The 27,487-nt window shown below is 43.6% G+C and overlaps 1 protein-coding gene across 1 annotated transcript in view; it reads left to right on the forward strand.

The window, feature by feature from the left end:
• The window catches only part of RBPMS (RNA binding protein, mRNA processing factor), a 143,214-nt gene that overhangs the window by 59,323 nt on the left and 56,404 nt on the right, over nucleotides 1-27,487 (forward strand). Inside the window, exons 4-5 of the mRNA XM_056848929.1 lie at nucleotides 16,368-16,445; nucleotides 22,164-22,202. Of these exons, the coding sequence (XP_056704907.1) occupies nucleotides 16,368-16,445; nucleotides 22,164-22,202 (117 nt within the window). The remainder of the gene's footprint in view (nucleotides 1-16,367; nucleotides 16,446-22,163; nucleotides 22,203-27,487) is intronic.

The raw sequence follows: 27,487 nt of genomic DNA on the forward strand, positions 1-27,487 counted from the left end.
CTGCTTAGAATGCACCAGCTCCTTTGTGGCTTTATATTGTACACAGAGAATGGAAGCAAAAGGCAAGTTGTTTTTCCTAGGAGATTGTCCCTTATTCTTGAGCTCCTCATAGGCTGTTACCACACTAGGTATTCCCAGCGATGTATCAAGAGTTTAGAAATGTTATAAAAAACATGGCTTTAAAAGGGTTTTTGGATGCCATGGCTAAAAAAAGGTTGGAAGACGTCTTCACAGCTAAAGGAGCCAAACAAAGTGCGAACAGTATTTTTTATAACATTTTCAAACTCTTAATACATCGCTGGGAATACCTAGTGTAGTAACAGCCATAGAGGAATCCCTACCTGACTTCTGCAGAACTCTTAGACCGTTTATGCTTGGTATTTAGCAGCACGTTCCAGGCTGAAGTGCCCCGCATATTTTGTTGATTTCTTCACTGCGAAGGCAGCGCATACCTGCTTCACGTTTCTTAAGAGCCCCTTTTGTATTTGCTCCACCCCCGTATCTAAACATTCACTGAAGGAAGCATGCAGAATCCCAGCAGAGGCTTAGCTATGCAAACAACTATTGCTAATGGCTATGCAAACGAAGGAATGAAGGAGCAGTCAGTGGGGAGGTGGAATTTGTTTGACTTTCTCCTTCTGCGTCTTGAATAGTCATTTTAAAGGTATTTTAAAGGTCCATGAATAGTCATTTTAAAGTTTGGATCTAAAAAGTCAGCTTTGAGAGAGGAGCAGAATCAACCCTGCATAAATGGCCCTAAGGATTTTAGGAAGGTGATAAAACAGTTGTTGAGCCAGGTGTAAGGGAAGCTGCCTTATGCAGCAATGCAGGTTACTAAAAGCTCTCCTTTTTTTTCTTTTTGAAAGCAGAATAAAGAGCTTGATTTTAAAAAGAGCTGGACTGCATGAAGTACAAAGCCCAGAATTGTCTCTAGGAAAGAGGCCTGCAAAGTTCCCCTGTTGTGGTTGAGAAAGTGCATCGTAATCCTGGGGCCTAGGTAGTCGAACCACCAGTGTGGTGACATCAAAGAAACTAAGATCAGAATTGGGTAGGGGTTTGTTAGATCACTGTAACAGAATTCACGGGGTCAGCCAAATGCGCTTATTAGGACGTGCCAGTGTGCGAGATACAGTATGTACAGTATGTAAGAGACAGATGTTGTTGTGGGCAGACCTGTGTCTTAGAAGGCAACCAGCTGTAAAACAGCAGGCAAGAGGGAGTGCTGAATTCTTCCTCTGCCTACCTCTTTTTCTCTGCAACCCCCCTTGCCTTTTCTCCTCACATGAACACATGAACCTGCCTTATACTGAATCAGACCCGTGGTCCATCAAAGTCAGTATTGTCTACTCAGACCGGCGGCGGCTCTCCAGGGTCTAAGGCAGGGGTCTTTCACATCACCTACTTGCCTAGTCCCTTTAACTGGAGATGCTGGGGATTGAACCTGGGACCTTCTGCATGCCAAGCAGATGTTCTACCACTGAGCCACTGCCCCTCCCCTCTCCTCCTCCCACCCTGCCCCCTTCTGTGATCTCGGAGCCTGGCTAGAACAACACAAGGCAAGAGCTTTTACACGGAAAATAGTTTTGGGAGGAAGCGTTCAATGCACGGCGTGGCGGTTAAGTGGTGGTTTGGAGGGGCGGACTCTAATCTGGAGAGGTGGGTTTGATTCCCCGCTCCTCCACGTCCACTTTCACCCACACAGAGCAACAGTGGAAACAGGAACCATAAATATATTGCAAATAAACGCTGGCCTCAGGCATTGTGCGTCGTAGTCTTGCGGGGGTGGAATTCAGGTTAAAAAGACTTGGCCTCGTATGCAGAACCCTTGGAAGCTCAACATCCCAGATCAACTCGGATACAGATGCACTGGCACCAGCTCCTTTCTCCATTTATGGGGATTTTGACATTTTGTCCTAAAGTTCTGGTCTGGGGCCAAAGAAATCATAAGAGATTACATGGCTCCGGCTTCTCTCGGTCCCAGGCATCTCTCTGCTAGGGGGTTGTTTCCACTGTCCCCTGGTGAACTTTAATAGAGATCTTTGCAACCAACTCGTTCTGGCAGCTGTGAGGGACAGATTCTGCCCTGTGCCTGGGAGGGAGTACGACATTTCTCACTTAGGGTTAGCTTTGTGTATTCAGACTTCACAAAGAGGGAAAGTACTCAGTACTTCTGGAAAGCTGGTGTATGGCCAGAATGCTAGGCTGCAAGCTGGCAATAATTTTATACTGGTTTAAACAGCAAGCTTATTTAGCATGTACTTAGCCCTTCAACAAGCATTCAGAGCACTTTTAGATGACTGCATGATCGGTCCTCTGGTCACTCATCCCTCTTTTGTCTCCGATAAACAGGTTTGTTGGGTTTTTATTTCAAAAACCTGCAGAATCTGTTTGAGCAGTGCGGGGACACATAGTATGTATTGACTCCAAGGGAAATAAAGCCTTTCAAACTCCTTTCAACCCTTATTGTCTTTTTCCAGCCATGCATAATCTAAGTGATGCTTGCAATCATCCCAGTAGGTGGGCCATTTCCATGTTGCAGATGTGAGATTGGGAGGGGCTGTGGCTCAGTGACCGAGCATCCGCTTTGCATGCAGGAAGTCCCAGGTTCAGTCTCTGGCATCTCTCGTTAAAAGGATCAAGTAGTAGATATTATGAAAGACTCATCTAAGACCCTCTGACTGCCAGTCAGAGTATACAGTCTGACCTTGATAGAACCCTCTATCCCGATTGTATTTACTAGGTGTCATATAGTAAATACAAAATGGTTCTGGTGTCCATTATTGCATTCAGATGATACACTAAACTGTGGTTTGTTTAAAGCGCTGCTGCACAAACCCTGGTTAGTCTACCAGAGCACCATCTTATCGTAAATCACATTTAGTCTGCCGCTAGCCTTTTTTCTAGCTTCCAAGCAGAAACTCCCGGGGGGTTATCCTGAGGTCCTTTGTATTACCAGTCCACTGGCAAAGCCTCACTACATATACAGCCCACTCGCTATTGGTCAGTTCCAATAAATGGGAAAGCAACTGGGGTGTGTGTGTAGAAGTTTCTTGTAAGCCAAACCAACTCTTCCTCTTGGCTAAGGACCATCAGTCTCCATCCCCCTTTCTGTCTAGCTGCTTCACTGAACCTTTAAACTCTGAAATAACCCTTTTATAGCCCTTACCCACTTACTGTCTTATTGATAGCCAGCTTCCCTCCTGCTTTCTGTACAACTGCTTCAGCGCATCCTTTGAACTATACTCTGAAACCTAGGTTGTTTATGCATGGGTACTTTCACTCATGTTCACACACCCCCCCTCTTGGTTGTTCCTTGGAGTTATGCATGAGTTTCCCGTCGATTAGAGATGACCTTGCTGCCGGACCTCACAAATCCCGGGACTTCCCGTCACTCTGTTAACCTAATTCTTCCCTTTCCCCTGAGCTCAGCCCGCTTGAAATCCCCATGCATAAGGCAAAGCGCAGGACACAGAAGCTTGGTTTCTCTCACAGCATGCAGACAGCCAATTACAAAGCAGCATGTCAAGGGGCGGGGATTCAAATGCTTCCAAAGTCCTCCCTCCATCTTAAGGTTGAATAAAGTCTGTAGGTGATGGGAGAGCTGGTTCATCAGTACTGAGACATTCCATCATGCCAAGTTCCACCCCTCGGGAGGACCCTCTCCCCCAAGGCAATTTGCTTTGGGCTTTACAGTTTGTGCATCTGTTTCTTTAAATTCTGTAATCCCATTTATGCTAAAAAGTGTTGTTATGCCCCTCTTCTTAAGTTTGTTGCCTAATCGAAACTGGACATTTGCCGTGCGTTTTCTTGCTCTGTGAATGAACTTCAGCAGAACACAACCTTCAGAGTAATATGACCTCAGTTCTGATGAGGACATATATCAAATTGCCCCAAAGAAGACGGGGCTGAGAAATCTTGTTTTTTTTTTTAGTCTTTGCTGTCCCTTAAGCTTATTTAGACTTGCTGACAGCTGTTAATTATTGAAAAGGTTTTTTTAAAATATTAGCTGCCTCGTTCTGAATTAAGGTAAATCATTGAACTGAAGAGAGGCTGTTAATAAGACTCAAGGGCTTTGTTAGTCACTTTGGCTTGCGTCATCGAATTGGTCTGATTTTTCTTTCTTTCTTTTTTTTGATATTTTTTGTTATAGTTAATTGTGTGTGGCACAGGCAGAAAGTTGAAGAAGTGTTTCACACTTGATCTACTGGTCAAAGTCCGGCGCAGTACCTGAACTCATCATTTGTATGAAGCAGGCAGGCAGAGACTTGGCCGCTCCGTGAATTAACATGAGACGTTTAATCTTTAAACGGGGAAAGCATGCAGAATTTAATTTGTTTAAGGTACATCGTTGTGAATGTCCAGGGACGTTCGGAGATGATGTTTCTCTAGCTGTTGTGTTTTTGGCAGCAGCATGGGGACAAGGGAGACTTAAGCCTTGCTTTCTAGAAAAAAACACATTGCCAAAAGAAGTCTTCTGGAATTTCAAAGTGCAAGTTTTGGGGTTTCTTGTTTTTTGCCCTTGGCTGGAACTGAACATTAATACCAGAAAGAAAAATATGAGAGGGAGAAGGGAGGGTAAAAGAGAAGAAAAATAATGCTTATTAACTTGCCGGTGTGGTGTAGTTATTAGGAATGGTGTATTCTAATCTGGAGAACCGGGTTTGATTCCCCACTCCTCCACATGAGCGGCGGACGCTAATCTGGTGAACTGGGTTTGTTCCCAACTACTACACATGAAGCCAGCTGGGTAACCTTGGGCTAGTCACAGTTCTCTCTGAATTCTCTCAGCCCCATCTGCCTCCCAAGGTGTCTGTTGTAGGGAGAGGAAGGGAAGGAGATTGTAAGCTGGTTTGATTTCCCTTAAAAGGTAGAGGAAGTCGGCATATGAAAACCAACTCTACTTCTTCTTGCCAAAAAGGGTATTTATTTTTGGAACGGTTTGATATACTTTTGTTATGGGTTCCCTACACCAATTGAAGTACTCTGACAGGCTCAGTCTTCACAGTGTGATTACATAAAACTGTATGAAGTTTTTGAAAATCAAGTCATGGAGTGGGTTTTAGTTGCCAGTGATTCTCTGGTTGCACTTTGAAATCAGGGTTATGAGCCCTGGCCAGCAACCTCTAGAAGCAATGTGGGGGTGGAGGCTTTGGTCATGTACGCATGGGAGTTTTACCTGAGGTTCGTTGCTCGCTGGACCCACACTTTCCTGTTGGAAATCTGCACCAGCAGTCTCCAAGCTCAAATCAAGTCCCCACCCCTTAATACTACTTTGTAATTGGCTTACTTTGTAGTGCTCACTCAGAGAGAAAATCCTCCCTAAAGCCCAATTGCTGCATAAAAAAGCATTTTAAGAACAAAAAACTGCTAGACTACACCAGTATGGCCAAAATGACTTTTATGTTGAACCCCAATCATAACGAACCTACAGAACAATTTGACGAAAAGTGGGAATCATTTTACGTTTACATGACTTCCAGTTAATCAAATGATTGATATATACCGAATAGTACTAGAATGAGTAATAGGCAATGTTTTATCCATTATGTTCCAACCATTCGTCATGTAACTCCTGGGTTTTCAAACGGTATAATACACTTTTATTATGTAATAGGTAGATAATCTGATTGATTTTTATATTTTTACAAAACATATTTAGATATATTTTATTTTACTTGATTAATATTCATGCTTGTTATATGGTATTGTATTCGACTAAGTTTATTTTTCTATTGAATCTGCTATATTGTTTTTGTATATCAAACGGTTTTTACCCTTCCCTTCTTTTCCCTTCCGTATCCCCTAAATCATAAAAATAAACCTTAAAAAAAAGAAAAAAAAGAACGAAGAACAAAACCTGGAGCAGTCTGAAAGGGGTGGGGAGAAATCTGAGCCTCAGTTTTAAAAAGCCTTTCTTCTGCTCAGAAAGCGCTCCAAGGAAGCAGGAAGCATCTAAATCCCCATCTTTTTACACGCTGCTTTGTAATTGGCTGTGAGAGAAACCAAGCTTGCATGTCCCACGCTTTGCCTAATGCATGGGGATTTCACCCGGGCTGAGCTCAGGGAGAGGGAAGAATCAGGTTAACAGAAGAACGGGAAGTCCCAAGATTTGTGAAGGCTGGCAATGAGGTCTGTTGTGGGGAGAGGAAGGGAAGGTGATTGTAAGCCGGTTTGATTCTTCTTTAAGTGGTAGAGAAAGTCGGCATATAAAAACAAACTCTTCTGAATAGGATTTCCTTCCAGATGCAAAGGTGATGCCTCCTAGGCTGAAGCGCCTTCTGCTCTAAGGAAGTGGAGGAAACTCAGGGTTGGTTCATTGTTTTGTGTAAGAGATGCTGTTTGGGTTTCAGTTTCCAAAGAAAGGGGAGGGTTTACTCTCTGCATGGCCAGAGACATAATAAAGTCTGTGTCTATGGCCAAGAAAAGGATAACTGGGATGAGCTCAGTGCTTACTAGTTAGTCAGATGGCTAGGGAGTGACTAGAAGCTCTCTGTTTTTTCCTGTTCAGTTCCAGACCCCTTGAATGTTATCCCCAAGACTCAAGAAGCATGAGGACTTCAGGAAATAGATTGATGGGTGCCCTGTTGGGTTTCACCGTTTAAATAATCAAAAGTGAATTGTAACCTTAGGGAATGCAAGAGGTGATTTGTATAGTGCATAGGTATGGAGTTCACTACTACAATATGTGAAGGCTACTAACCCAGGGGAAGTGGTATAGCCCAATCCTGTTAGATCTCGGAAGCTAAGCAGGGTCGGATGGGAGCCCACCAAGGCAGACTCTGCAGAGGAACGCAATGGTTTCCTCTGCTTCTCACTTGCCTTGAAAATCCTTTGCTGGGGGCACCATAGGTTGGTTGCTGCCTGCCAGTACTTACCTACATACTAACCCAGGTGACTAAAAACGTAGTCAAATTCATGGTGGAAAAGTCTTCGCTAAATACAGTGAAAGATTCTTAGGGATGAAGGTGGGGCCAGATGTCTCTGTTGTCTCCGTGCTCAACCCACGAATATGCACTCCCTTGAGGAACCCCTTGTATGGAGTGGATCCTTATCACCCTGCCACCTGAGTTTTTCTTGGGACAGGATGCAACAAAAATCAAGCAACAAAATTATCTCTGACAGGTGACGATAAAACCACATGGAATGGAAATTTAGACGTCGTCACTGTACCCAGTTTTCTGTATGCAGGATTCTTAAACAGTTCTTATACAACAACCCCTCCTTGTCTTTCTCTGCATCGATTTTTACTGGGAATTACCGGTTTTCATTAATTTTTGTGAAACTGGATGCTGTTTTGATGGTGTATATGTCGTGACCCGCCCTGAGCCCAGCTTCGGCTGGGATAGAGGGCGGGATAGAAATCTAACAAAAAAATAAAAAATAAAAATAAATTACCAGCACCCAGTTAATCGAACAGCTCAGTTAACCAGCATGCTGACGTGGGCAGGAAGAAGGTCATTGTTTTAGTCCTTCAGTGTGTGTAGAAGCAAGGTTCAAAACTGCTGTTCAGTTTTTAACTGTAAAGAAAGAATTGCTTATTTCATCTGTTGTTGTTTTGCTGTTCCTTCACTGAACTCTATTAATAGAGTTTTGCTTTAAAACGCAACAGCGCTTGAATTTCACCTTTGCACTGTATAGTTTATTCACGGGGAAGAGGATTTCTTCACCCACTTAGGTCACGTTTGTTTGTTTTTTCATTATTTTGGGGCCATGGTTACATCAGATCAGGAGGGGCTATTTGTCACTCACTTTTTAGTACTCTCTCTACATACTTGTTGGGTTAAACATAAATATTCTGTTTAACTAGCCCGGAAAAAAAAAGAACGAAGGTGAAAGGGAAAAAAAGAAAGCAGCTTGCAGCTCAGCTCTGAAGTCTTTTTTAAATCTTCCATTAGATCTTTCCTGCATACACTAACCCATCTTGTTCTGATCTAATGTTTGCTTATTTGGGTTATCCCCAGCTTGAAGGAACTACGTGGATTGTACAGTTGATGACAGACAACACTTGTGTAAAAACAAACGAAGAGTCTTGTGCTACCCATAAAGATGAATGCCAAAAAGCTGTTTCCCTGTTGTTGGGGTTTTATTAACAGCCATTTATGCAGGGTCAATTTTGCTGCTTGCTCAAAGCTCTTTTTTTAAATGTGACCTTTAAAAGGCCTGTTCACGGTCCTGATGCAAATGGAGAAATTCCACCCTCCCCACTCGCCTGCTCCTTCATTCCTTCCATTAGCCAACTGCCATTTGCATAGCTAACGCGTGTCTGTGATTCTTCATGCTTCCTTGAGGGGATTCTTTGAGGCGGGGGTGGAGCAAACACAAAAGGGCACGTTAAAGGGGCTCTTAAGAAATGCGAAGCAGGTATGCGCCGGCTTTGCAGTCACTTCCTGAATGATGGTTCAGCATAAAAAACAAAAACAAAAAAAAATTCAGCCTGGAACGCCCTGCTAAATACCAAGCATAAATGGCCAACATTTCAAAGCAGCCATTTCCCCCGCCCCCACCATCTAATTTGGGGCTGTGGCACCACAGGAAAAGGATTTAACCCTTTCCCCCTACCACTTTCCCCCCAGCTCAGGCTTGGATCTTAATCTCCTTTTCCTCTTGTGCTAGGTACTTCTGCCCAGAGAAGAAAGGGGGTGGGCAATTGTGACCGATTGCTCCTTCTCACAGCAGCCCCCCACTCTGACCCCGTGGTGTTCTGGGGGAGGGTGGTCCTCTGACCCACTGGGACACAAATTCAGGTATCATAGAAAACTGGCAGGAAAGTTCTCATTAATGAATCTCCGCTTCACGCATACTGCTTAGGATCCCAGCCTCAGTTCCTTCCCTGAAGTTCTGTCTGCCCTACCAAGGCATTGTTTGATACTCGCAGGTATTGTTTGATACCTTTGTGTTTTATCTCATAGGACAAATAGTGGAAATGGCGGGGGGGGGGAATGAAAGAGGTTCAAATGCTCCTTCCTAGTTCCATGGCTCTGATCCAGTTTGGGAACTCTGTGCCTGTTTTTAATGACCCTTTCACACATGCTGAATAATGCGCTTTTAGTCCCCTTTCAATGCACTTTAACGAATGTTTGCAAGTGGATTTTGCCATGTCACACAGTAAAATCCAGCATCAGCGTGCATTGAAAGTGGATCGAAAGTGCATTATTTGGCATGTGTGAAAGCACCCTAACATAAAAAGCAGGGAAATCTTATCGTATACTCCCTTCCAATTCTTGCATAGTTTGATCTGAACAGATTTATTGTGGCACCAGCTTTTGTGGAGTAGAGCACATTCCATCATGCACACACCGAGCATATCCTCAGACTGAACTTCTTGCATTTCATGGCAATTTCATTACTTGCGTGTGTGCCGTAAGGTACCACGAGGCTCGTTTTAGTTTTTGCCACAACAGGTTACTCTGGATGGTTTCAAGCGGTCCGACAGTGATTTGTCAAATGTTTGTATCCTGTAGCCCACAGCCCCCATTCCTGTGTCCCGCTATTGCTTCTGGCAAACAAATCTTTTCGAAACCATACTGGTACTTGAAAAACCAGTTTGCCAGATATGAAGGAGGCTTGAAAGAGCAAAGCTGTGTTTGCTCTTTCAAATTCCCACCAACTCTGGTTCTCCGGAAAGCATTCTCTCCAAAAAATAAGGGGGTGGTGGAAGGGAAACGCAACCTGAAAGTTGAATCAAAACAAAAGGGTTGAGCTGAACAACGCTAAAATGACAAATATATAAGTTTTAATATGGTGCACAGAATACTTAAAAACACAGGGCCTACAGGTTAGGGTAACTATTCCTAATAGATAAATACATATAACACATAACACATTTGATGTATATCCATACAGTGACCAAACTAGGACCAGACAAGTTTCGGCCTCAAATAGGCCTTCTTCAGTGGTCATACATAAAATTATAATATAGTACACATCCTAACATATTCAATCTCATAATATAAAGTGAAAGAATATATAAAAGCCCTTTGGAAAGAGGGGGGGAAAGGCAAGGATGAAAAAGACAGTTACAGCCCATTCCTGAAAGCCCCCCCCCCGAAAGTCTTCAGGAGGCGGCATGACCCTGCTGCCAGCGTAACTGCGTGCAATTGCGCGATTACACGCACTTACGCTGGCGGCGAAGCCAGTTCCGCCGGCGGCCGAGTGCTGCGGGACCGCGCCTTGCCCCTCCGTCGGCGCGGCCTCTCCGTGGCGCAGGCCACGGCGTAGAGAGGCTGCGCTGGTGCAGGGGGATTTTTCGGGGAGGAGCCGTCGGTTAGGCAGCTCCCTATCTCGGTTCGGCCAGTTGTGCTGGCGCCGGGAACGACGGTTCTGCGCCAGCTTTTGAGCAAGCGCAGCCCCACTATTTTCAATGGGGTTTTTCGCCCCGGTAAAACAAAACAAAAAAGCTGCATAACGGCTTTTAGTTTTGTTTTACGGCGTGCGCGAATCGGCTTCGGAAGAGGCGCCGCTGTGCCTCTTCCCCGCCGACTCTGCACGCCGTTATGTCAGGAATGGGCTGTTTGTATATCTTTCATGAACACAAGACTAAAATAGATCTTTTCATTTTTATCCAAAATATATACTCGTTATTTAAAAATCTATCTTTAATTTTTTTTTAATTCCTGCAAGAAAAAAGGTTTCATACAGATGCTTCACAATATGTTCCCAAGGATGACAAAAGTTAAGGATTTATGACCTTAGTAACATGGGGCTTAAGGGTTCTGGTATAAAAAGAATGGCTGCAGTCTCCGCAAAAGTTGTACAGCCATGTCCGTCCATGTAAAATCTAAAAACAAGATCAGTGTAATATCTTTTATCGGAACAGCTGATATACATGCAGAAAGTTCCCCAATACTGGATAGCCTTTCCCACAAACTGCTCAAACCTCTTTTTATAGATCTAAAAGCTATGTACAGTGTTTACGGTTAGAGCAATAAAATAAGCCACAATGTTTAAAGATGCGTTTCAGAAGTTCTGATGTAGTTTATAACAACTAGAGACGGGCTTGTTTTTTTTTAAGAGAGTTGTTGAAAGTGATTTGTGAGGCATTACTTCACTAACAGATTTTAGAAGAAGAGTTTGTTTTTATATGCTGACTTTCTCTACCACTTAAGGAAGAATCAAACCGGCTTACGATCACCTTCCCTTTCCCTCCCCACAGCTTACACCCTGGGAGGTAGGTGGGGCTGAGAGAGCGGTGGCTAGCATAACGTCACCCAGCTGGCTTCATATGTAGGATTGGGGAAACCAACCCGGTTCACCGGATTAGTGTCCGCCGCTCATGTGGAGGAGTGGGGAATCAAACCTGGTTCTCCAGGTCAGAGTCCACTGCTTCTAGTTAGACGCAGCATGAACTGGTGGACATCCAGTGTCTCAATGTCCAAGGGGAAAGTTTTCCAGATTCAGTCTGTCTTTCAAGGAAGCGTCTAGGGCTTCCAGTAGACTGCTACCAGTAGACTGCTTTGGATCAATAGTATGGAGTTGGTGAGCCAACTGGGCAGTCCCTACATCCTTCTTAACCCATTGAAGTCAGAGGGCTTCAACAAACTGCTTAAGGTAGCAGTGTAGCAGTTCAGTCCTAAACAAGTCTACGCAATGGGCCTTATTGAGAACATAAGAACCTAAGAAAAGCCCTGCTGGATCAGACCCAGGCCCATCAAGTCCAGCAGTCTGTTCACACAGTGGCCAACCAGATACCTCTAGGAAGCCCCCAAACAAGACAACTGCAGCAGCATTATCCTGCCTCGGTTCCACATAGGGTTGCCAGGTCCCTCTTCACCACTGGCAGGAGGTTTTTGGGTCGGAGCCTGAGGAGGGTGGGGTTTGGGGAGGGGAAGGACTTCAATGCCATAGAGTCCAATTGCCAAAGCCGCCATTTTCTCCAGGTGAACTGATCTCTATCGGCTGGAGATCAGTTGTAATAGCAGGAGATCTCCAGCTAAGGTTGGCAACCCTAGTTCCACATCACCTAGTAGAATAGGCATACTCCTCTGATCCTGCAGAGAATAGGTATGCTGGGTACCCAAGGTTGGGTGAAAAGAAAATATTGCTCTAGCCCCCTGATCATTTGGGTTGCTCTTTTCTGCACCTTCTCAAGCTCTGCAATATACTTTTTGAGGCATGCTGACCAGAACTGTACACGGTATTCCAAGTGTGGTCTCACCAGAGATTGGTATAAGGGTCGTATGATAGCAGCAGTTTTATTCTCAGGAAAGTATTGTTCTTAGGGTGTCATTCTCTCTTCCTCCCCCGGACCCTGTTGGCGAAGGGTAGTTTTGCTGTTCACTCCCCTTTAAAGATGTATGGTGGTTCAATTGAAGGAAGAGATAAGAGACAAAGGGGGCACTCATTTTACATGGGAGTAATTGGCATTGCTTTTATCCTGGTCCACAATGGTTCTCACATAGACTTGCCAACCTCCAGTTGAGGCCTGGAGATCTCCTGGAGTTACAGCTAATCTCCAGAGATCAGTTCCCCTGGAGAAAATGGGTGCTTTGGAGGGTGGACTCTGTGGCAACACAGCCCCGCTGAGATCCTTCCCCTAGGCCCCACCTTTCAATTTCCAGGAATTTTCCAACCTGGAGTCGGAAACCCTAGATCAGTGATGGCGAACCTTTTAGAGACCGAGTGCCCAAACTGCAACCCAAAACCTGCTTATTTATCGCCAAGTGTCAATGCGGCAATTTAACCTGAATACTGAGGTTTTAGTTTAGAAAAAATAACTCGTACATTCACATCTTTTGCCTTAAAAGAAAAACACAATAACAGAGCTTTCAATGATACAAACAACTTTTTATTGAAAGGTAAAAGTTTGCATTTGGCATGCATCTCTCCAGGACTCGTCCTCTGCTCAGCCTGAACCTCCTCAAGAAGTGCTTGAAACTGTCGACAATTCAGAGCACGAGCCATAATGTAATTCACCATTTTTGTGACATCTTTGAGGACATCGTCAATTTTTTTGAACAATTAATGTGATTTTTGCTGTTGTGTGCATGCTGATAATTTGTCTAACCTTGGCTCATACTTTTTAAGTTTGAGAGCAACACATGCAGCACTCAGGTCATCTGTTAGCCTGTTTCTGGTGTCAGATTTGATATAATTCAAAGCTGAAAACAGCACAAGCATAAGATGATCCAAACAAAGTAAGGAAAGCAATCCCAAGTGCTTTCATTGACTTAAAATTATTTGGCAGAGAATTCCACACTTTAAGGATTTCATTTTCAGAACTAACTGTGCTGTCCTTTGGCATCCCTTCTATCTTCTCAAGTGTTTCATGCAGGTCATAGAATTTATTTTTCCAGATAGAGCTTTCTTGAAATTCTATTAGCTCCATTTCCAGCTTTTCTAAATCTAACCAGTGTAGGCAGGAAAGATCAAGTTCTTCAAATTTGGCTTTATCTGGAGAAGTAAGAAAACACAGGGTTGTCTCCATCTTATGGAACTGTAAAAATCTGTTACTAAAATTCACCTTTGCAGCTGCTGCAATGCTAGAAAATTCCTTTTAGATTTCCTGATGGCTTGTAGGATTGTCTGCAAATGTTGTAGAATTTTCTAAATGCATTTTTAGATTTGGAAAATATTTCAGCTGCAGTTTTCTCTCAAATGTTTTGATATCACAAAACATTCTGCTGTTTTCCCTACACCTTGTAGTTGTTTGTTCAGTGCATTGAAGTGTTGTGTAAAATCTGTAAAAAAACATGAGGTTGGTAAGCCAGGCCATATCAGTGAGCTGTGGATATTCTTGCCCTTTTTCATTCATAAACAGCCTAATTTCATCCAAGCAGGCTACAAATCTCTCCAGGACTCGTCCTCTGCTCAGCCTGGCCCTCTCACGCAACCGCAGCGAGCCACTTACCCGCGCGTGCCCACAGAGAGGGCTAAGCGTGCCGGAGTCGGCACGCGTGCCATAGGTTCGCCAACACGGCCCTAGATCCCTCATGAAGTTCAACTAAGTATATATATTGCATGGAAAGAAGCACATGCCAGGCCAAAAGCGTTTTGCGTCATGTGTAGATTTGCGTCATGTGTAGATCCAAAAACAAGCGTCCTTCCTAATGCTTGAGGGCTTCTGGCACACCGTAAAGAAAATGTTTGGTTGGTGAAGCGGCAGGTAGGCAAACAAAAGTTAAACATTTTACGTTCCAAAATTGGATACGAGCAGCTCTTTATGAGTCTGGAATAAACTTGCATTCCTAATTTGAGGGAGATTGTACAGTAGATTTCAAAGATCGGCTGTGAACTATGGAAACCATAATGCCAAGAAACAAGCTGGGGATATTGTGAAATGAGAGAGAGAGCCCTGAAAGGGGGACTCCTTTGAATATCAGCATCTTTCTTAAACAAAAGCAGGCCTTTTGGGTAACTGTTGGGGGGGACAAACCTTGCAAAATGTCATAGTATGGTGGTAAGGGAAGTGCTAAATTTTTATTTATAAAATGCAGTAGTCTAGCAGTGTGAATAGCCCAGATTAGTCTGAGCTCTTGGTAGCTAAGTAGGGTCAGCTATGGTTAGTACTAGGAAGAAGAAGAAGAGTTGGTTTTTATATGCCGACTTTCTCTACCACTTAAGGGAGACTCAAACTGGCTTACAATCACCTTCCGTTCCCCTCCCCACAACAGACACCCTGTGGGGTAGGTAGGTCCTCACAACAGGTAGGTGGGGCTGAGAGAGTGTGACTAGCCCAAGGTCACCCAGCTGGCTTCATGTGTAGGGGTGGGGAAACCAACCTGGTTCACCAGATTAGCCTCCGCCACTCATGTGGAGGAGTGGGGAATCAAGCCCGGTTCTCCAGATTAGGGTCCACCACCCCAAACCACCGCTCTTAACCACTACACCACGGTGGCTCTCAGTTGCCCCGAGAGAAGTCCCCCCGAGGAGTGTTCAGTTTGAAGCTGAAAACTCCACAACTCTGGTTGTGTTAATATTTACTGAATATATGTGATTTTTTTTTTAAAAAAAATAAAGTTTGTTCTTGTTCACTTTGAAAAAAAAAGAAAGAAAACCGTCTTGTGCCTGTCAGATATCAACCCAGGCTTGCGTGGGTTTATATTCAGGCCCAGGTACTATCCCCTTAAACTGGTCTTTCCAATTTCCCTCTGGGAGCCTTGGTGCAGTGGGTCAGGCAGGAAATGGCGTTACGCGGGGAAGAAATCCTGTGGGGTGATCTCTAGCCCCCAGGATGTCCATCACAGGCTTCTCAGAAATGTCAGGTCACCAGTTGCAAATAACAACTATGTGCAAGCATCCGGGCTGGTAGATGGCCCTTTCATAAATTAGTAGCCCTGGGTAAGCAATTAATTACTAGTAGCCCTGGGAGCACAATGAATTATTGTAGCCAGAATGGTGCTAGCTCAAGTCTGGAAAAGAAAAGATACCAACAAAGTAGTGGTTAGTTAAGGCTTAGGCTATGATGATTATGAATGTATGATGATTACATTTAAACATATGTGGTTTCGTAAATTTTGGTCAAGTAAAATTTTTGCTGAGGTCTGGTTACCTTTTTATTAAAGATAGGAATTGTCAGTATCCTAACTCTATTGTGAACTAGGAGACGTTAGGGTCTATCTAGCATAGGTCGGCTAATGATATCATCACAGCTAGATAAGGTAGGATTAGATAGATAAGACAGGATTATATATAGGCTGATATAAATTGGTGTTTATCATTTTTATATTCTGGCTATCGCACTGAACTTTGAAATTTTGATAATTATGGTTATCAAAGAGCCAGTGTGGTGTGGTGGTTAAGAGTGATTGTAAGCTGGTTTGATTCTTCCTTAAGTGGTAGAGAAAGTCAGCATATCAAAACCAACTCCTCCTCCTCTTCTTCGTCGTCTCCTCCTCCTCCTCCTTCCTCGTCTTCTTCCTCTTCCTCCTCTTCTTCTTCCTCCCCCCCCCCGAGCTAACTAAGAAAACGTTTTCCAAGACTGATTATCAGAAAATGGAAGTTAAGTTTACATATACAGGATAATAGGCCTTATTTCGATTATATTGACATAGATCTGGAAATCGAAAAGCTATCAAAAAGGCCCAGTTTGTTGTTGTTCTGCTTTATTCTGTTTCCTTATCTGTATATATAAGTATACATGTATATTATTTTTAAATTAAAAATTAAAAAGAGGGTCACATAAAAAATTAGAGGAGAGTTCATTCTCTCTTAGTTCCAGGCTGATAATGCGCCACAAGAGGCTAGCGCGGTGCCAAATGAGATATAACTCAAGAAGGGAAAAAATCCCACCCACATAGTGATTGTGGATCTCTCATATCATGACTAGTTGCACCCATCACAGTGCTGATGGGACTGTAGTTTATTTTGGGAAGTGCTCAAAATTGCCTGATTGTTCTTAACAGGTGGCTTTCCTGTTTTTTCTTTTAAAGGTTCGGACGCTCTTTGTCAGTGGTCTGCCTTTGGACATCAAACCCCGGGAGCTCTATTTGTTGTTCAGACCGTTCAAGGTACACTTGCTTTCTCTTTGTCTACTTTTGTGGAAATGCAGGTCATGAAGGGCCAGCGTGGTTATTTATATTGTGGTTTCTCTTGGTGTTACGACGGGCCCTTCGCCACAGCAGTGTGCGACTTTTTCTTCTGGGGAGACAGACAGAAATTCAGAAGATGTTTTAGTGTCTGTCGCTGTTGGGTTTTTTTTTTTAAATTGTGTCTTGCAGTCTTTCATGGTATCTTATTTCAGATCAAAACTTGCCAAAGAGGACTTTCCCATGAACGGAAAGTTGGCTAGCAGCCTAAGTGGGGAGCAATTGCAAAAAGCCTAGTGGTGTGATCGGGAATGCAAGTTGATAAATACTAACCTCAATGATGATGTCGACCTAGCGAGGGATTTGTAAGAACTGTGGGGTGACATTTTCCCATGAAGTGCTTTAGAAGAAACCCCACTGCCCAGAATTCGGTCCCGCGGGCAGCTTGGTTGCTCTGTGTTGCAATACACAAGTAGCAAATCTTGGTTTGTGCATAAAGTCCTGCCCCTAATTCTTGCCAGAAGGTAATAATATGAATGAGGAGGGACAGCCACTGTCCCCCCCTGTTGAAATTGGACACAGGGGGAGATGGCGGACAATAGCCATCCTCCAATGGAGTGGCGTTCAACAGAGCTCAAAAGAGTTCAAGAGCAGTCTGAATGCCTCAATAACGAGGGCCATTTATCTGTTTTTTGTTTAATTCGTTGTTTTATGGGGCTGTTTAGATGCCTTTTATTCATCTGTATTGCAATTTGATTGTATTGATTGTCGTGTTGTAAGCCGCCCTGAACCCAGCCTCGGCTGGGGAGTGAGGGCGGGATAAAAATATAAATAAATAAATGCTGGTCTCTGCTGGAAGATGTCCCAAATATCTCTATTAGATGTAAAAATGTCCCATCTTAAGGTTTTTTGTAGTCATCAGGATAACTTTGGCTACCAGCGTACCGCATTTCAGCTTTCTCTGGCTCTGAGAGCAAGCGTGGTGTAGTGGTTAAGAGCGGTGGTTTGGAGCAGTGGACTCTGATCTGGAGAACCGGGTTCGATTCCCCACTCCTCCACATGAAGCCAGCTGGGTGACCTTGGGCAAGTCACACTCTCTCAGCCTCGCCTGTCTCACAGGGTGTCTGTTGTGGGGAGGGGATTGTAAGCCGGTTTGATTCTCCCTTAAGTGGTAGAGAAAGTCGGCATATAAAAACCAACTCTTCTTCACTGGAAGTATTTATACCCACAAATAGTTAACAATGTGGGCTTTAGTCCATGAATGCTTATGCTAGAATTTAAAAACTTGTTAGGCCCATTTCAGATTACTGTTCTATACCGGATGCCATCCATTGTTGACCCGTTTCTGAGTAAAGTGATAGAGTTTCATACAGCTCATTGCAATCTATCTATGAGCCATCTCTTAAGCATTCTGGCTATTTCAAACAGTTCTACTTCCTTCCCCACCCCCTGCCTTTTTCCACTGTCTGTTCTTTTTCACCCCCCTTTTTTTTGGACGTTCTGAGCTTTTCTCTATAGCACCAGCAATCCAATGCATACCAATGCTGGTGATATAGCACTGAATTGCTGTATCACCACCATTGGGATGCAATGGATTGCTGGTGCTATAGCGCTATAGCACAGAACGTTTTTTTAAAAAGGCGAAAAAGAACGTGTGCAGGAAAAGGCGGGAGGGGGAAGCGGTCGTTTTGGAAGCGCCCCAACATTTTAAACAGCACGCTGCAACAATTCAGAAGTGCATGGAAAAACTGAAAACGGGAGAAAGCAACTTTCTTAAAAAATGCCTGAGCCCCAGGTTGCCAACAGGACACAGGCGGCTTTGTCTGAAAAGGTTTTCAAAAAATCCGTTCGCAGCCAGGAGCCAAAACTGTTGTGTCCGAATGACACAAAAAATCCGTTAGCAACTGGCTGCTAAAACAGATTATAAGGGCAGTTTGAAAGGGGCCTTAGTCTTTAAGGTGCCATAGGACTTCTGATTGTTTTGGTAATTAGGATGTCGATCAATTACATGTGTGCCGAGTTTGAGATGTCTCCGTGGCCTGGAAATGCCCTAACTATTCTGATGTCCTATGAATCCCAAAACGGGACTTTTACTTCCTGGGAGTCTCCAAATGCCCTCCCTTAAAATGGTATAAGGTAAATAGTACTACTTTCCCCTTGCCTTATGGACACATCAGTGCTGATGGTATAAAAAGCTATTACTCTGGTCCTCATCCTCATCTCATGCCTATTTGCATATCTAGCAAACAATGCAGTTCTCGTTAAGGAAGAGAACAAAACATTATGCTAATTTTTTAAAATGTACATCAGTAACTCTTTCATTAATACCAGAAGAATTGCTTTGCATATTAGCTCTGGCCTGCTTTGCAAAATCTCTGCCATGTTTCAAAGTCTTGAACACATGAAGCTGCTTTATACTGAATCAGACCCTTGGTCCATCGAAGTCAGTATTATCTACTCAGACCGGCAGCGGCTCTCCAGGGTCTCAGGCAGGGGTCGTTCACATCACCTACTTGCCTAGTCCCTTTAACTGGAGATGCCGGGGACTGAACCTGGGACCTTCTGCATGCCAAGCAGATGCTCTCTCACTGAGCCACAGCCCCTGCCCTTGCTAGATGCTTCATTGCCGGTATAGATGGGTATAAAATATTTCCCTCCCGTAGTGGTTATAAAAAGTCTCTTGTCACCCATATTTAATGGAGAGAGTAGAAGTTTCATGCTATCACCCCATATTTGATATTATCATGTCCTTTAGACCGGACCAGATTTTTTGTCTTTTTAAATTGGCAATAGCTGTTCAATACTGGTTTTTTAATTTTAAAAAAATCAGCAGAAATATGTATTACTTAAAGAACCTATATACGCACATGGCACAGTTAGAAGAAGAGTTGGTTTTATGCCCCGCTTTTCTCTGCCTTTAAAGAGACTCAAAGCGGCTTACAAATCACCGTCCCTTCCCCACAACAGACACCTCGTGAGGTAGGTGGCACTGAGAGAGTTCTGAGAGAACTGTGACTGGCCCAAGGTCACCCACCAGGCTTCATGTGGAGGAGCGGGGAATCAAACCCCGTTCTTCAGATTAGAGTCCACCTTTCTTTACCCCTACACCACGTTGGTTTGCCGTTGTTCCTGGACCATATAGCTTATGACTGCATATTGGGTATCTAAGATGCTCTGAGGTGATGTGTTTTTTCGGAATGGTAGGAGGGTTTGGGCAGGGTAGAGTAGTCAAATAGAAGTAACAGTTGGAAATAACAGATGAAGTGGACTGTCAGAACAACCCCGACACATACAACACAAGACTTTTCTTGATAATCTCTGAAGATGGAGAGATATTCTCAGCATGCCTAGCGTGGAAGGGATTGTACAGTCGGTTTCTGAAGGAGTTGGTGAACTCTGGTTCATCCAGATAAGTTTCAGATGGGTAGCTGTATTGGTCTGCAGTAGAAGAGCAAGATTCGAGTCCTGGAGCACCTTAAAGATCAAAAAGATTTTCCAGGTAAAAGCTTTTGAGAGTCAAAGATCTGTTATCTGATGAAGGGAGCTTCAACTCTGGAAATCTTGTTGGTCTTTGGGTGCTGCTGAACTCAAATCTTGCTCTTCTAATTCGTCCAGAAATTCTGAGGGAAACGCTGAAAACAGTAGTAAAGAGCCACTTGGATATTGAAATTCTTCAAGACTTTCTATTCCTTGGCTCCACCATCAACCAAAAGGGAGACTGCAGCCAAGAAATCAGAAGGAGATTGAGACTGGGAAGGGCAGCCATGAAGGAGCTAGAAAAGATTTTGAAGTGTAAGGATGTGTCACTGGCCACCAAGACTAGATTAATTCATGCCATCATATTCTCTATTACTATGTATGGGTGTGAAAGCTGGACAGTGAAGAAAGCTGATAGGAAGAAAATAGATTCCTTTGAAATGTGGTGTTGGAGGAGAGCGTTACAGATTCCGTGGACTGCCAAAAAAACAAATCAGTGGGTTATAGGTCAAATAAAGCCTGAACTGACCCTAGAAGCTAAAATGTCTAAACTGAGGCTATCGTATTTTGGTCACATCCTGAGACGACAAGAGTCACTGGAAAAGACAGTAATGCTAGGAAAAGTTGAGGGCAGCAGGAAAAGAGGACGACCCGACAAGAGATGGATTGACTCAATAAAGGAAGCCACGGCCCTCAATTTGCAAGATCTGAGCAAGGCTGTCAAAGATAGGACATTTTGGAGGACTTTAGTTCATAGGGTTGCCATGAGTCGGAAGCGACTTGACGGCACTTAACACACACACACACATGGCTTTGCCTATTTAAGGATCCACTTAAAAACAAAACTCATGAGGGAGTGAGAAGATATTTATCCTCTTTTCAAGCCCCAAATGGGCCCTCCAAAATGGCTCCTGAAGAATATAAATGACAATTCATTACAAGTGTTCTTCGGGGAATGGATTCTCAGCGGTCTGATTCCCGCCTCACATCCTTTGGCCCTATTGATGGCAGTTGGAAATGTGTGGGAAGGGGGACTCTCAGCTGGAACTACATCCATGCTCAATGGAGGGGCTGAGCCTGGAGGCGCTTTTTGAATTTTAAGGAAGTGTAGAGGGTGCCATCCCATAATGGTTGCTATTGGGGGTATGGGCCCAGTCACAAAATGGCTGCCGTTGGGGGTGCTGAATCAGTTCTTTGCTAGTAGGTCAGCTTGTAGGTCTTCCTCTTTAAGGAAAAGAGGAAGACCCAACAAGAGCTGGATTGACTCTATAAAGGAAGCCACGACCCTCAATTTGCAGGATCTGAGCAAGGCTGTTAAGGATAGGACACTTTGGAGGACATTGATTCATAGGGTCGCCATGAGTCGGAAACGATGGCACTTAACACACACACAGCTCGTAGGGGACAAGTGTTGCTGTTGTTTTTGTTCCATTCAAGACCTTTTGGATTTTATTATCAAAACTCAAGAGGCAAGTAAGTAAAACCCCAGGAAATTTATCAGTGGGCACCATGTGGAGGCATTTTGGTCTAAAGTGTGTGAATAAAACAGTTGACACTGAAGACGCAAGCCATGGTTTCACGGGAGATTGAAGACAAACGTGTCCATATATTGAACTTTAATGGTCATTTGCATTTGATTTTTGCGGGAGCCACATTTATGCTGAACAGCGGGATTAAAAAAATAAATAAACTAATGAGCATGGAATTCCTCCATCTGCAGTGGGTGGGGGGTGGAATGACCATGTGGTTCTTCCGCTGGGGTAGATTGGTATGAACGATTGATTGTGATTTGGAACCAGAGTGCTACAAGTGTGGAATTCCATATAGTTTTAATCCTTCCCAGATTGAAAGAGCTTTATTATTTTTTGTTCAACGCGCCTCTTAAACCATAACAATCTATAACATGCATTTCTAGCAATGATGAATTTAAACCATGCGGGTTTAACTTTCAACAGGGTTAACCCTTTCTGTATTTTAAGGCTCAGGGTAAGAAGGGAGAATAGTGCCTTAATAAGCCACATTTTGTTTCCTTTTTGTAAGGTTTTTAGTGAGGCGATAAGTCCCTCACAGCGCAATCCTAAACTTTGGTGGTCTTAGAAGGGTGAAACTCTGCTTAAGAGAGCACAGTCATGAGAAAATGTATTTATATATTCACATTTATTTATCTAGAAACTTCTTTAACCTTTCTCTTGGCCAGAATATGATTTTTATTTCTTCTTGCAGGGATATGAAGGCTCTCTTATTAAACTCACATCTAAGCAGGTAAGTGTAATCCAAATTTGGAAGATTAACAATACACACCACCGATGTATATTTAATATGCGGGAAATTCTTAAGCATGCAGCCAATATGAAAATTCTGTGTAGTCTCAATACTAGAAGTCTCTTCATAGCATTCAGCCTATCCAAGTATTGTTGGCCGATATATGTTACTTTGATTTATCTGAAGGTCAGCTTTACTTATCATTTGTACCAGAATCTTCTAAAATTAAAATTGGCATCTAACCATGAAAAAAACAAAAATAAAATTTTGATATTACAGATATCAAGCTTGTTTACTTTTCTGTGCAGAGGGTATTATGCCTCGTATCACAATTTTTAGTCCAATTCTTTTGCCTATATTATGTGATCCAGTAATAGCACCGTTAATACCACTGGAATTAATATTAGCCTTCTTGATTATTAGAAGTCCTGTGTTGAATTGTTTCTGCTAAACAAAAGAGCAGAGCAGTGAAGACAAATTTACTTTCAGCATATGAGGAAAAAGGCTGCATCCGGTTCCTTCTCTCTGATGTTGGGACAAGAAGAAGAAGAGTTGGGTTTTATATCTTTAAGGAGTCTCAAAGCAGCTTACAATCACCTTCACTTCCCGTCCCCACAACAGGCACCCTGTGAGGTAGGTGAGGCTGAGAGAGCTCTAAGAAGCTGTGACTATCCCAAGGTCACCCAGCTGGCTTCTTGTGTAGGAGTGGGGAATCAAACCCGGTTCACCAGATTAGAGTCTGCCGCTCATGTGGAGGAATGGGGAATCAAACCCGGTTCTACAGATTAAGATCCACCGCTCTTAACCACTACACCACACTGGCTCTCCAGATTTGACCAGAAGACCACATTTGGCCATTATGTCCTTTATATCTGACCCCACCTTTCAGCTTCTCCATCCTTTCCTCTTTTCTAGCTTGGGAAAGTGGGAGAAGCTCAGTTGAGGAGAAGGTGGGGGCCATGTAGGCCATGGGGCTCTCTAAGATGAAGAGAGGAAAGATTACCTAGTAGTGTTAGTAGGAGGAGTAGGTGTTTATGTGCTTGCAATAGGATTGTTGGTTGGAGATAGTGCAAGAGCTATGGGAAGAGTCTTTATGTACCACTAGACAAATGCAGCAACCAGCTCATAAGGGTAAGAAGATAAAACCATTGTGGTATAGGAGGACTTCAAACAGTTCTTTGTAACATACCTATGAAACAAGTAGGCGTTCTCACTTGAAGGAGGAGTGTGTCATGAGTATTTCCTCTCTTCAGGCCTAGAGGCAAGGTATAGTGGATATTATTCCCCTTTCAGAAGGGTGTTGCACTCAAATGCATGACCCACATCTCCGTTCCTCTTCTAGAAGAAGAAGAGGAGGAGGAGGAGGAGGAGGAGAAGGAGTTAGTCTTTATATGCTGACTTTCTCTACCACTTAAGGGAAACTCAAACCGGCTTACAATCACCTTCCCTTCCCCTCCCCACAACAGACACCCTGTGAGATAGGTGAGGCTGAGAGAGTATGACTTGCCCAACGTCACTCAGTTGGCTTCGCGTGTAGGAGTGGGGAAACAAATCCAGTTCACCAGATTAGCCTCCACCACTCATGTGGAGGAGTGGGGAATCAAACCTGGTTCTCCAGATCAGAGTCCACTGCTTCTAGTTAGACGCAGCATGAACTGGTGGACATCCAGTGTCTCAATGTCCAAGGGGAAAGTTTTCCAGATTCAGTCTGTCTTTCAAAGGAAGCTTCTAGGGCTGAGGAATACACCATCAAGAATCTGTGCAGGAACAGCAGTGCAGGAAGGAGAAAAAACACAGCATAATTTAGCTGGAATTGAAGGCAGTCTGCTTGATTTTGTCTGGATGACCTTCAACACTTTTCCAGGTTAGGGTAGCAAAAAGATGTCACAAAACTCCCTGTTCACTTCCTACAAACCTTCCACCACTTGCATCTGTGATGGTAACTGAACAGTATTAATCTGGTGGAGCGAGAGAAAGTTCTCACATGCATTGAATGGTTCTCTCCTTCAAGTTAAGTCCCTTCTGCAATTGGTGTCATTCAGGATCTTCATCCAAATGCTCTAAAGAGGCAAGTGGCCTGTCAGTGAGCCATCTTAAAATGCGTCTAGGAAGTACATAGGAGCCCCGTGGCACAGAGTGGTAAGCTGCAGTACTGCAGTCCAAGCTCTGCTTACGACCTGAGTTCGATCCCGACGGAAGTCAGTTTCAGGTAGCCAACTCAAGGTCGACTCAGCCTTCCATCCTTCCGAGGTCGGTAAAATGAGGACCCAGCTTGCTGGGGATAAAGGGAAGATGACTGGGGAAGGCACTGGCAAACCACCCCCAAACAAAGTCTGCCTAGTAAATGTCGGGATGTGATGTCACCCCATGGGTCAGGAATGACCCGGTGCTTGCACAGGGGACCTTTACCTTTTTTAGGAAGTACTAATTTCCAGACAGCCACATGATGATAGCTTCTGAGGGAGGTATAGCACCCTTGAGTCACAGTTTTCCAAATTGGCATCTTCACTTGGTCTTGCAAACTCTTACATCACCACCCTTTAAACCAGTTAAGAAGTTTCTTTGAAATTCTTATTTTCAGGGTGAAATTTTTAGTGGTAGTTAACCTAGACTCATCAAGTTTCCAAAAAAACAAATCAGTGGGTTGTAGATCAAATCAAGCCTGAACTGACCCCAGAAGCTAAAATGACTAAACTGAGGCTATCGTATTTTGGTCACATCATGAGACGACAAGAGACACTGGAAAAGACAGTAATGCTAGGAAAAGGTGAGGGCAGCAGGAAAAGAGGAAGACCCAACAAGAGATGGACTGACTCAATAAAGGAAGCCACAGCTCTCAATTTGCAAGATCTGAGCAGGGCTGTCAAAGATCGGGCATTTTGGAGGACATTGATCCATAGGGTCGCCATGAGTCAGAAGCGACTTGACGGCACTTAACACACACACACACACATCAGGTTTCTGAGCGAGGGCCTTTGCTATTCAGGGTTCTGACTATTTTATAAGTACAAAGTGGTCTTGAGAGCAAATCCATCCTTCATGTGCAAAGTGAATATGACCTATCAGCTCACCTTTCTGCCCAAGGCCAGAAATGGAAATCGATAGACATTTTCAGAACCCTGAGAATGTACAGTAGACGGACCTCCTTCAAAAAAATCAGACTCTCTGCTTGTTTTCTTCCATCATTCTATCCGATGGAAGCGCACTTCTAAGCAGAATGTAAAAGAAGTCCAATGACATCTAAATTTAGTCCAGCACAAGCTTTCGTGAGGCAGAGCCCATTTTACCAGACGCACGAAGTGGACATCCTTAGTAACGCTCTGAAATGCTAAGCAGAGCTTCAGCATGGTGTAGTGGTTAAGAGCTGTGGTTTGGAGCGGTGGACTCTGATCTGGAGAACCGGATTTGATTCCCCACTCCTCCACACGAGCGGCGGAGGCTAATCTGGTGAACTGGGTTGGTTTCCCCACTCCTACACATGAAGCCAGCTGGGTGACTTTTGGCTAGTCACACTCTCTCAGCCCCACCTATCTCACAGGGTCTCTGTTGTGAGGAGGGGAAGGCGATTGTAAGCTGGTTTGATTCTTCCTTCAGTGGTAGAGAAAGTCGGCGTATAAAAACCAACTCTTCTTCTTTTTCACCCTTATGAGGTGAGCGTGTAACTCTGCGTAGGCTTACACTGTAAATCTATCTGGAGTGGACAGACCCAATTGAAGTTTAATGCTAATTTACAACAGCCAAGGAAAACCAAGGATAACGAACTATTCAAATAGCTCGAGAAAAGTACTCAGCACCATTAGACGTGAATACATTCTTGGAAGACAAATGGAAAACCACCTGGGCTTCAGCCTCAACGTGTATCTAGCATTACAGAATAGATTCCTATAAGTGATCCAGCTCCTGCACAAGGTTTTATGATCCTATCCTCATCAGACAACCCCACCCTGGATGGGGCTGCTTTTAAACATCCTGTCATTTAAGATGCCCTCCTCCTAGTGAGAATAAAACATAGATCATCCCATTAATGTTCCTGTTCCTCAGCAGTAAGAAGGGCATCCTTCACCCAGAATTCTGGGAAGAGTGCATTGATAAGGTCAGGATTACATAGATAATTTTGGTTTTTTTAGAACATTTCACTGGGAATTTCTTAGGTTGTACTCTGTTAGATACCTCTTTACTGTTTATATGAACCATTTTTCTTCATGTTGTTTCTTCTTGTGAGGGATATGGTTTATCTATCTGGCAAACTTTCATTCTTTATTATTACAGTCCTTGACCAGTAGGTACATTAAGGAAACATTAAATACAGAAAGAATAAAATTTATATATAAATGATCTTGATAGACACAGGAGGGGCCGTGGCTCAGTGGTAGAGCCTCTGCTTTGCAAGCAGAAGGTCCTAGGTTCAATCCCCAGCATCTCCAGTTAAAAAGGGACTAGGCAAGTAGATGATGTGAAAGACCTCTGCCTGAGACCCCGGAGAGCCGCTGCCGGTCTGAGTAGACAATACTGACTTTGATGGACCAAGGGACTTTGATTCAGTATGGACTTTGATTCAGTATAAGGCAGCTTCATGTGTTCATAAGTCCTAATAGACACCAGCTAAAACTGCACATAGCTGTCAACAATTTAACACTTCGACATTCTCCTGGGAAAATACTAAAGTCAATATCTGGCAAACCTTTTACTTTAAGTTTCTATCTGCTTTGGAACTCTCAAACTCAGTGGGGATTCCCTTCCACTGAAGGAAACAAGAAATTGGAACGAAGTCATTTTTTCAGATTCAGTGGAAGTCCGTCAGAGTGCTCTCTTTATCTCCCAAGTACAAGAAATGCTTTCAAAGTCCATTGTTCAATTTGTTCTGTTCTGTGGCTGACATACAGGCTCATACACTCTGCCACTGTACAATTCAGTTAGGGCTGTAAGAGGTCACTAACAGTGCAGTCCTAATTATTAGTACCCTTGGGATTGCAGTGCAGATACCTTACTGTTCTTACTGAAAGTGGTATTACCTACGGTGGCAGGTCATTAACTTTTAGGGTTTGGAGTTTAGGAAATCAGCAAAGCATGAGAAGCTGCTACATCCTGAATTCATGCAGACGTCCTGATATACTATGATTTATAAGTTGTGGGTTGATCAAACCCCGGTTAGTTGTAGCATCTGAATGTTCGACAGTTCAATAAACCAGGGTTTGTTTGTTAGCACCCAACCAGTATTTCAAACCAGAGCTTGTCAGCTCTGACAAAAGGAGGGGGAGAGTCACATTTTGGGGAGTCCTGGTCTT

This window comes from Euleptes europaea, chromosome 4 (assembly GCF_029931775.1).
Source record: "Euleptes europaea isolate rEulEur1 chromosome 4, rEulEur1.hap1, whole genome shotgun sequence".
NCBI classification, from domain to species: Eukaryota; Metazoa; Chordata; class Lepidosauria; order Squamata; family Sphaerodactylidae; genus Euleptes; species Euleptes europaea.